The sequence below is a fragment of the Micrasema longulum genome, unplaced genomic scaffold, assembly GCF_059751315.1.
Source record: "Micrasema longulum isolate JH-2025_06_02 unplaced genomic scaffold, ASM5975131v1 h1tg000180l, whole genome shotgun sequence".
NCBI classification, from domain to species: Eukaryota; Metazoa; Arthropoda; class Insecta; order Trichoptera; family Brachycentridae; genus Micrasema; species Micrasema longulum.
In genome coordinates, this window is record NW_028277385.1 from 1,923,598 (window position 1) to 1,935,640 (window position 12,043).

A 12,043-nucleotide genomic window follows, 5' to 3' on the forward strand; every position below is an offset into this window, starting at 1 on the left:
TTATTCGTAAAAATACAATTAATAAATGAGATAATATTAAATCCTCTTTAGTGAAATTTAGGATATTTTAAGTTTTTCATTATATGTTTTTCAAAGAAATTAATTAAAATATATATTCAATGTTAACATTGAATTCCAAAATATTTTTTTATTTTCTATGAAGATTCAAAATTTTATGTAGATTCAATAATACCATACTACGATTTAATAAAGAATAAAAAAGCCGGCAGCTATTTGAGTCATACATTTCAACTTATTTTATCCTTCGCCGCTGATGATCAAATGGAAAGTGGCAGAAAGTAATTAATTACTTTTGTTTATTTTTCACTCTAATTGGTCTTATATTACTGATTGAATTAGCATAATCTTTATGGAATAACATGATTAAATATTAAAATTATTAATAACACCTTTAGATATAAGGATTTGTGCTTTCCGAAACTAGTAATGCATAAAAATAAATTTAAATGGTCTAAAAACAATGTGTTTTATTAGTTTTATTTGTAATTTGTAGTTATAATATTTTTGTTAACCACAGCATAAAAGTCCTATGGGTGTTTAAAAATAATGAAAAAATGTTAGTACAAGCGATTCTACCGATTTGAGTTATTTATTTATCGTTACTAAACAACACTATACATTGGAATCACGGATACCAACATTGAGAAGTGACACTGACAGTTGAGTAGAGTCGAATGTTTATAAAATAATATGTGACTTTAGTTAGTAACGTATTGTGCCGTGTAAATTTAATTGTAATTTTCATTTGTGGATTCATTTTAGAATTTTAGCGGCTAATTTTTCAATATACGTTTTAATTAATCCGGAAAAGTTACAAGAATGGAAGAAAGTCTTCTTGATAACGCCGCTCAGGCGACTTCCGAACTCCAGGAAGCGTTATCTACCGTTTCTTCCGAGCAACAGAGAGATGAACTAATACTGGAGCATATAATTAATTTATCCAAGTCAGGAACTTGTGTTTTAGACCCTAACGAAGGTACGTTATGTCCAATGATTTAATAATAACGATCCACCGGTTTTATCGCTGCGTATAACTATGTCCAATTTGAATTTTTTTAATCGAAAACTTTTCTCAGCACCCATACCATACATGTATATTTATAGTATTATTATATTCATTATAAGGGAGCAGCTCAAAGCTAATATGCTTAAATCTATTTTAACGAAAGTTAGCTGTTGGCGCACTATAACTTTTCCGAAACAAATCTAGTCCATTTTTGAACCCATTGAGGCTACACATTGAGATCAGTTCTCGTGGCAGCTTATTCCAACCATCAACAACCCTTTTGCTCAGTAAATGCTTCTGTGGATTTAGATTGTATCTCGTTTTCTCCAGCCTGAGACTGTGGCCTCGAAGACGAGCATCTTGTTTAAGCTTGAACATGGGATCCAAATTTGGACAGCTATAGTGACTGTTGAGTATCTTGTATGTGTCTATCTGGTCACCCCTTTCTCGCCGTTCCTGCAGTGCTGTGAGACTGAGAGTTTCCAATCTCTCCACATACAGAAAGACGTTTTAGGCTCGGCGACAACTTTGTAGCTCGTTCTTATGATCCTTATAAACTAACTTAACAAATCATAAATAAATAAAAGCTAATTAAAAAATATTTCAATTGAACCTTACTAAATTTAACGTAAACATTGCTAAATTTGCCAAATAAGAATGTAGGTTAATAATGCATCCCGATTTTTCATTAATATTCTAAATATGTTATTTTGTCTGATTATAGCTGCTGAGTGGGTAACAGGACTAGCGAAAAAGGAATCTCTTTCATCCTTTTGCTTAGGCCGATGTACCTTGATCGATTTTTTCACATATTGCTGCATTAACTGCCAACATGTGTTGCCGGATTTAAAAGACCTTGAAGATCTTTATGCTGGTGATGAAGGATTCGCTGTGGTGAGATACAAAACTCAGTTCTCAGCAGAATCATTTAACCCCTTTTCAACTAGGTTTATTTTAAAACGACATGAATTTTAAAAATGATTTGCAAAGTAGGAACTGAGCCTATTCACTTGTGGTTTTTAAGAATTGATTTAGTTAATCTTTTCAGGAAACTTAAATTTTTTTGGAATAATTCACAAAAGCAAAATTTATACCATAAACATACTGCCGTGTTCGTGTCTTTAGAAATTCTGTCATCTGAGGTAGCTGTTTTTACCAAGCTGTAAAGATACTTTTTTAGATTTCATTATATATATTTTTTTTACCATCAATAAATATTTTAATAATAATTCTCATATTTTTTTAATTAATATTTTATATCAACCATGTCGGGAATCGAACCCGAGACCTCTTGCATGGCAAACGCGCATGAGTTATACACCACCATTTTTTTAAAAAGAGTGTTTTCACACTAGAATATATCATAGTCCCTGTACTGATACCTGAAGCGTAAGACTGATCATCCTACCTTTATACAACAAAAATGATCAAGATACGCTATGATTGGTTACCAATGCAGTGCCCTATGCACCATTCGGTGCGGAAAGGGAATGATGATGAATCACAAATATTTCTTATTGTTTATCGCCATTTTTAAAAAAATATTTATAATGTTAAAAAATGCTTTATTTACCTTCCTACAAAAATTTTTCAGCAAGTTTTTTACCCCTCGCAACACAGTTTTAAAAGGACTCCTAAATTATTTGTAAAAAAATATTTAGACATTTTTCAAATAATAGTACACATCAATAAATATTAGATAATTATTTTTAAAAGACAAAATAAAAAAACCAACATATTCTATTCCTTGGCAAGGGATTTTCGGAATGAACATGTGTTTATATTAAATTTAAATTAAACGAAACAAATGTTTTTAGGTCGGAGTGCACAGTGCGAAATTTGAGGCAGAAAGAGTTGCACAAAATGTTCTCCATGCCGCACAGAGGCTCGGAGTATCGCACCCCATACTAAATGATCCTAAAGCGGAACTATGGACTCGCTTAGGAATACATTGCTGGCCTACTCTTCTTCTTTTAGGTACTAATTATTAATTAATTTATTTTTGTCACTGTACCAGGCTAAAAGACCCAATTAAAGTGAAGAATTACAGCACAGAACACCCGGGTATAACAAAAATCCAACAAAGTTATTATGATCTCACCAAGGAATTGATCCTGAAACTTTTTTTCCGAGCCATGTGCGGCCTAGCATTATCATGATGAAATAACTCTTTCTTGATATTTACCAACTGCAGGCATTTTCTAATCAATTCTGAGTTTAAACGACGAAGTTGTTCACTGTAAACATCTGCATTAATGGTTTGATTTGGTTTTAACAGTTCATAATAAATAACACCATACATATCCCACCAAACGCTTAAAAAAATATTTTTAGGATGCAAAGATATATCTGCTATTAGTGTGGGCTGCTTATCTTTATCTGTCCACTGTCTTACTCTTGTGAAATTGTGATAAACAATCCATTTTTAGTCACCTGTTACTAAACCGTCTAAAAATCCCTCTTGTTCAAAGCGAGATAAAAGAGAACTGCGGATGTTTATTCGCTGCTGGCAATCGGCTTCAGGTAGCTCATGTGGTACCCACTTCTCAAGCTTGGATACTTTCCCGCTCTCTTTTAAGTGATGAATGATTTCTTTGAGATAAATCCATCCTTTCTGCAATCTGATCCAGTGCTAATTGTGGCTCTGACTGCACAAGACTATTAAGAATGTCGTTGTAAAAATTAATAGAATGTCTAGAACTGGGCTCATCATCAATACTGCTTTCTCCTCCTTTTATATTTTCTAAACCATTTCTGAGCAGTCCTAATACTGATACTGTTCACCATGTACACTGTTAATTTTTATCGCTGCAGATCTGGCAGTTTCACCACACGAATTTTCTAGGGAATCTAGTCATAGGGAATCCTATATATGCTATAAATGCGCACAAACTTATGGACTGACCTGATATATATATTAAAAAAACATTTAGAAATACAGTCGAACTTGGTTATAACACTCACGTAAATAGCGAGATTTCTGATGGAATAAGGAAACTTTTTTTGACATTTAAGATTATGGTGTCCTCCATACATTTATTTACTTTTAGAACCAGTTACTTCTCGGATATACTGTGGACGTCGGGATAGTATGAGGTTTATGACACTATATAAGTGTCTTAAGTACCTATTATAATTGGTGTTTTCGCCGACAACACTGGAAAAATATCACACACACAGTTGAGATTGCATGTAAAATATCCAAGCTTTGTGAACTCAGTACTGGCTCGACACCACATTATAATTTACAACTTCTTTTGTAGTTTATGAATGACATTTTTTATTTCGGGGGTTTTTTTTAATTTTATTCTTTTTTTTAATGTGGGTGATGTTATATCTGTTAAAAAATATCCCTTAAATTATAAACATGTCTACTAACAAGAGGAAGTATCTCTCAATTCTTGAAAAAGCGGCAATTATTTGTGAAATAGAATGTGGCGCAAAAAATGTTGAAGTGTGTAAATTTTTTTCTTAATCCTTATCCAGTGTCAACATTGTGGAAAAAAAAGAATTTTTATTTATCTGCATTTAAAATATAGAAAGTGGTATGTTTGTAAGCATTTATTATAATTTTCCTCAATATGCAGTTTTATTTTTTAATAGTGCATAATATGAACTATACGTATTATTTATTATTGTAAATATTATTTGTTTCCTTTTTTTATTTGGCGATTGGATAAAAAAAAATCTCACTGGTATAACGAGCAAATTCAGTCGGTCCTATCTTCCTCGTAATAACCAAGTTTGATTGTATTTAATTTAAAAACATTTTTTTTATTCATACAAAATAATTTACTCCAATTTCGACTTTTGCGTACTCCTGGAATATATAAACTTTTAAATACCATCCCGGTTTTCTCGCAAAAATAATTAGTTTTTTACCCACTGAAACAACCCTGGAATATTGTCCTATGGTGCAGAAAGAGGAATGATGATAAGTTGATTAACTCATGTTGTTGTTGACAACGAAAAAAAATAAAAAAATAAAATTAATCCTCCATGTGCATACAATGTGATTGATGTTCATCTAAAACACAATTGAACCTCTTCATATTAGTTCATATTTTTTCAATCATTGTAAATTAAAATTAATTTATTGAATTGCAGATCCTGCCGGTAAACCTATCTTAGTGTTAGCTGGTGAAGGACACAGAGAAATCCTGTTTCAATGCGTTTCTGTAGCTTTGAAGCATTTCAGAGTATCGGGAAATCTACAAAAAAAGTTTATTCCTCCGACACCTTCCTTCACAATACCTGTTCTCAAGAATAATTTAAGATTCCCTGGAAAGGTTTGTTGATAATTCATATCTAAAAATAATATTCAACTTACGTAAGTAATTATTCAAAATAATGATGTAGGTAAGATTCATCTGACTGAATTATTTCACCTACATAATCTTACTTCTTAATAATATATTTCAACAGAGATGGAAACCATTGTAGAGAAGCGAATATGGAAATCTAGGGATTTACAGGATTTACGATATGTCATTGCCTGGTTTAAGTGACCACTTTACACGCTGTAAAATTCACCATTTAGCCTATATTTAAACTGCTATATTTCAATTCTTCCATCTGTTAATTTTTGTGATCTTAAAAAACTGAAACCTTCATTGATGCGGGTGAGATTCATCTGACTGAATTGTTTCACCTACATACTAGGCAACGCCTGTTAGTGGTATGGGTGGTATGACAGGTCATTAGCCCTGTAAATGTCTAGACTTTCATGTTCTCTTTCTTCTTCGACTTCTCTAAAATGTTCTCCATCTCTGTTGTAATATGTTAGTTTTAAAACTGTATTGTCTTTTCAGATTATACTCAATCCTTTTATTAAAGTTGCACCCAAAGAACCATGGATTACAATTTCAGATTCTGGAAATAATCGTATTTTACTGGCGGATTTAGAAAATAACATCATTCACATGATTGGTGGCCTTGATGCAGGTTTAAAGGTAAAATAAAAACTTTTTGCATTCTGTGTAAATATTGTATTATTTAAATAATATGTGAATAGTGTAATGCTTAAATAATCTGAAAATTATTTGCGTTTTGTTTTTGAAGGATGGTTCTCTTAATGAAGCCAAATTTAATAACCCTCAAGGAGTGTGCTGGTTGGATTCAACATCCTTAATCGTATGTGATACAGGAAATCACGTTCTTCGTCTTATTAATTTGCAAAAAAAGAAAGTTAAAACTTTTGCAGGAACCGGTCAACAGGGCAAATACGGAGATCAAGGTAAGCTATATACATTCTTTATAACAATAATTATTATACACAAATTTACACATTTTAGGTACATATGGTTCCAATTGTAATTTTATGGGGAGTAGAGACTTATTCACAAGATTTTTCTATGCAAAACATGGCTGTGACTTTTGTCCGCCGTTTATTCAGATTAAACATGCAAATCTGCCTAAGTTCATCTTGATGTTAAGTGCCTTCTCTCCCACTTTGCTATAACAAAGTTAGTCACATCTAGGTACACCCATATAATATGTCAATTTCTTTCATTTATCTGTCGTTTTCTGTAATGGACTTCTGTCTTTCACACACATATTAGGTGTACAACTTGGCTTCCGTCATTTTCCTGTAGATGGCTTTAGCGCTAAGTACTGGTCAAAATAAATACATCTTTTACGTCATGCAATAAACTTGGGCATCTGTTAGCATAACCTTATAGAAATATTAGTCGATTGAAAATGACAGTTTAAGAGCCGAATTCTCGTCATTTGCGGGAGGTTTTAATTTTCTGCTAATATGAAGAAACCTGCGGCTGAGGCTCATTGAATGCTCTCAAATACTTATGGTGAGGCCGCTATTAGTGAAAGAACATGTCGTGAGCGGTTTCATGATTTTCACGTCGAAGACAGCCATAGGGGTGGAAAATAGAAGATTTTCGAAGATGCAGAATTGGAGGCAATACTTGATGTAGACACTTGTCAAAGTCAAGAAAAATTGGCACGATCATTGGGGGTGACTCAACAAGCAATTTTGAAATGCCTTTAAAATTGTGGGAATGTTTCAGAAGCAAGGAAATTGGGTGTTGTACGGAGAAAATCATGGTTATTTCCCAGCTATGCTTCCACGTCGACTGCCAAACTGAATATTCACAGCTCTAAGGATAACCTGATGGCATAAGCTCCGTATTTGGTGGGATCAGCTCGGCGTAGTGTATTATGAGCTGTTAAAATCGAGTAAAACACACATATGTGATAGTTATTGAATCCAATTAAAGCATTGAAAGACAGTCGGCCGCAATACGAGAGATACGATAAAGTGATTTTGCAGCATGACAATGCTCGACCCCACGCTGTGAAAATAATCAAGTCATGCTTAGAAACGTTGAAATTGGAAGTCCTACCCCACCAGCTTTTTTTCTAGATGTTGCTCCCCCTGACTGATGGCTGACCAACACTTTCAGTCTTATGAAGACGTAAAAAATTCAATTGGTTCGTGGATCGCTTCGAAAGATGACCAGTTTTTTCAAGGCGGGATTCGTACGCTGCCCGAAAGATGGGAGAAAGTAGTGGCCGGCGATGGACAATATTTTGAATCATAAATACATAACCAGTTCTTTTACTATAAAACGACAGAAGCAAAGTTGTACACCTAATAATACATTATATTGTAGATATGTATATGTTGTATATGGTGTATTATAACAATGGGAAGAAATAATATCGGAAATATTCCTCCTTTCAACACTACATTTGGTCAAAGGTGTAATGATTATTTTTATAATGAAAAAAAGAAATCGAAATGTAGCTGAATCAAATTAGCATAGAAGAAATTTAAAAAAAAAATTGAGTTACATATGATCAAAGTTAATTAAATTTTGAACACTGTACAGTCCTTAAATCATATTTTTCTAGTGAGGAGGACTCTTAAATTAATTTTGTGTAGTTTAAAAATAAATGCGTACTTATATAACTAAAAAAATATATATTGTTATGTGAATAATTTAAGATTTTTACAGTTTGTTATTACCAAAAAATATTTTTAAGGTGGTCTTAAGTTTCGTGAACAAGCTCTGGCGTCTCCGTGGGATATTGTCCTTTACAAAACTCTTGATATGGACTTGTCAGTACGATTACCAGCGTCGAAAAAAAATGACTCTGATGATAAAAAAAAGGTATCTTACAGTTTTTGTTGATCTATGCAAAATTTAATAAATCGTCGCGTTGGGGAAGCAAGGTTCTATCTAAAAAAAAAATTATTTTTTACATTGCACTTTTATTATATTTATATTTAAATATCAGTTCTATCTGCATCAAAATTTGAAAGAAAAACAAAATTAATCCTTAATTATTATTAAGTTTATTAAAACAAAAATGAAAAAAAATATTAGATTAAATAATATCTTTATTTCAAACTTTCATGTCTCAAAAAAAAACAATCTACCTCTATAATAGATACTCGTTTCCCCAACGCGACAAAATGTTCATAAAAATAAAGGATTTCATTTCTGGTCTCTAAGTGTATTCTTTTTTAGAATTTCAAAATGCAGTAGGTAATGTTTTAAAGCAGTTTTCCTTTCTACAAAACTGAATTTTAGAGCCAGATATATAATCAGTTACCTATACTTGTTTTTCCACAAATATGGTCATGATACCGCTTTGCATTTAATAGTTTTTTTACACCTTTTTTACCAGAATACAGAATTTATTTATTTGATTTCAAAGGGAAAAACTGACGATGAATTGAGACGTGTCATATTGATAGCATGTGCTGGTTCGCACCAGATTTGGGCGCTTTTCTTGGATACTACAATATGGTGGAAGTACAAAACATATGCTGAAGGTAATAATCATCCTCTTTTAATATTTTCAGACTGAGTTCGAAAATATGTAAATCATTAATTAAAAGTATTTTTTTGATTTTAGGTACTCTTGTTGCTATTGTGGGCAGTGGTCGAGAAGAAAATAGAAATAACAGGTATCCTAATTCAGCTGGCCTTGCTCAACCATCAGGCTTAGCTCTTTGTAAGGATTCTTTGTTTATAGCCGATAGTGAGAGCTCTACTGTCAGGAAACTCGACTTATCTTCGGGACAACTATTTCCTCTAGTCGGAGGTGATCGGAATCCTAGTGTGAGTTATTAAGTTATTAGTCTTTCTTTGTGTATCCAGACAGTTTTATATGTACATATGCAGGCGTGGTGACTTGAAATATAAAAAATATTCCAAATCTTTACGGGGTAATATAATGTACTGAAGCTAAAATCATTGTTCACTATGAATAATAACCACCATCTCAGAGGTCATTTATTAAAATTTAACACTACTTCCTTCTCATCCGACCCCAAGAAGAACTTCCTGACACACAGAGTTTAGAGTAATGGAATAGCTTTATCGGGGAAGTGATTGGTGCACGCTCAGTTAATGTGTCAAAAAACCACCTGTACAAACACATAAATTTATGTTTTCCATTTATATTTTCTGTATTTTAAACACGGTGCAATAGATGTATAGACTTGGTCTACATTAAAGGCGCACGGTAGGAATCCGGTAATGTATTTTGCCGCTGCCCGGTTGAGTTTCCATAAAAATTGGTGCCTTGATATTCAAAAATATTTTATTTTATTAACACATAGTACAAAAATGTATTTTACAAACATTTAAATATAAACATATTTGGTTTAATTAACGCATACACTACTTTTTACCCAAGATTTAGAAACAAAAATAAAACCTAAAAATTATATAACATATTCAAAAGAAGTTTAAAACCATTCAAAATAAATGTTAAAATCAAATTAAATAATAAAAAATTTTTAAAGGATTAATCTAACAAACAAGAAAATCACTAAGCACTGTTTCATAAAAACGCATACAATACTTTTTACCCAAGATTTACAAATAAAAATTAAACCTAAAAATTATAAAACACAGTAGAAGCTTAAAACAACTTTTTAAAAAAATGTAAAAATCAAATTAAATAAAAAAATATTTGAAAGAATTATTATAACAAAAAAATCACAAAGCGCTGTTTCATTAATATATAATAATTCAACTAGAGGTTTAATCACCATTCACCGTCCGTGAAAAAGATAATATAATATATTTGTGAATATCGACCAGCTAATTTTTATCGAAACTAAACGGGATAGTGTCACAACACATCGTATTCCATGCTCTTTGGTTGTAGACCCCTACTACATATATGTACATGCATCAGATTAATGCTGCTAGTGTTTATTAAAATAATAATAACACTCTTTAATTTCCAATTGTACATAATACATATGTAAAATATCTTAAATTGTAAAAAAAATAAATAAAACAACTTTGTTTTTAACCATTAATTTTCTTAAAATCTTAAATTCTTCGAAAAAATCTTAAATTGTTTTATAAATCTATATGTGTACCACCAAACTGGTGATGTTTCTTTTATAAAAATCATTCAATTGCTTTATTTTGTTTGTTACGACCCATGACGCCAAAAATTCGAATTTGGCGCTGATGGTCTAAGCGGAGTCTGAGTTAATTTAACTATCAAAGTATGTGTTTCCTAATTTAGTGGAGTAATATAGCTTACATATGTTAATTTCATGATTTCATAAGTGTTTTCTCTCCATTATATTTATTTAGTGTTTGTATCACTGATATTGGTAAGTAAAAATGTTATGTTTTTTTAGAATCTATTTGCATATGGTGATACCGATGGAACTGGTTATTCAGCCCGACTCCAGCACCCCCTTGCAGTTGCCTGCTGTTCCAGAACTTGGAAGCTCTATGTCGCTGATTCATACAATAACAAAATAAAACATATTGATGTTGCAACTTGCAACTGTACTACTTTATATCCATTCGACAAAAACAATGCTAACCTCACAGAACCGGGTGGGATGTGTGTCATGCCAACGGGCATTTGCTTGTATGTGGCCGATACAAATAATGATAGAATAGTTTGTATTGACCTCATTAATAACGAAGGAACAGTTTTAAGCCTCAAATTCCCCAAAGAAGATTTGCCTGCTACCATCAAAAGTAAAAGTGAATCCAGGATTAATATCACGCCGTCTGTTATGAAAAACATCAAAGTGTGTTCTTCGGTTGGAAGTAAACTGATTTTGAATATAAACTGCATCCCAAAAGATGGCAATTCTGATATTCATTTGACACCAAAAGCTCCTCAAAGATGGGCGATTAAAATTTTGAATAGCTCTTTGACTAGTGATGCCATTAATGAGTGGGATGTTATATTTACGAAGGAAGGAAAAGACCTCCCTGCGAAGTTTGAAGCTAACCTCAAATCTAATGTTGGAAAAAATGCAGAGAGAGTAATCTGTGCTGAGCTTACCATTTCTCTTTGTGAAAACCACATTTGTTTCATGAAATCTGTCACTTCAAATTGTTTCCTTTCAATGAAACCAGACTATAAAAAGATCGCTGAATATAATATGGATTTTACTGTAGATTCTTCTAGGAAAATAAAATGCGAAATTGAAGAAGAAGATGATTAATTTGTTCAAAGTCTCTAAAAATAATATTTTCAAGGAGTTAAATAGGTACTATACGTACTATGGCATTTATGGATATTTTAAATACTTAAAAAGTTTGATAAAAAGGAAAGCAGTTCTGGCGATAATGTCCACTATAAAATAATTTTATGTTAAAGAAAACAGTCTATTTTTTTTATTTTTACAGTTCTGACAATTATGTAAATAAAACTATGTATGTAATACAAATGTTATAAAGGTTTACATGTATATAAAAAAAACATTAATATGTGACTTGTACAGATGGTGTCATTTTTGTACCAATTTATGAATAAATAATATATTTTTAACAATGCATAAGATTTTTTTTTAACTTTATTGTTTTTAAGACATAGACCATTTTGTGAACGCATATTAACCTTCAAAAATGTAAAAATGAAAGCAGTTCTGCCACGTCAAATGTTGTAACTCTGCTAAAGTTGAGTAAGAGAGATTTAAACTACACAGTTTTCTGAAATTATACTTTTTTAATGCTCAATGATCCACTATGAATTTTAAAAAAAATGCATTTTAGT

General features: G+C 31.8%; 1 protein-coding gene across 1 annotated transcript; it reads left to right on the forward strand.

Annotated features, from left to right (window-relative positions):
- The first annotated feature begins 650 nt into the window (after nucleotides 1-650).
- Nucleotides 651-11,825, forward strand: LOC148283899 (NHL repeat-containing protein 2). Its single transcript, XM_088243032.1, has 10 exons — nucleotides 651-997; nucleotides 1,752-1,921; nucleotides 2,845-3,004; nucleotides 5,135-5,316; nucleotides 5,839-5,979; nucleotides 6,089-6,263; nucleotides 8,033-8,160; nucleotides 8,711-8,828; nucleotides 8,912-9,117; nucleotides 10,665-11,825. Exons 1-10 carry the CDS (start codon nucleotides 841-843, stop codon nucleotides 11,490-11,492), a joined length of 2,265 nt encoding a protein of 754 aa, XP_088099158.1. The 5' UTR covers nucleotides 651-840; the 3' UTR covers nucleotides 11,493-11,825.
- Nucleotides 11,826-12,043: the final 218 nt, after the last annotated feature.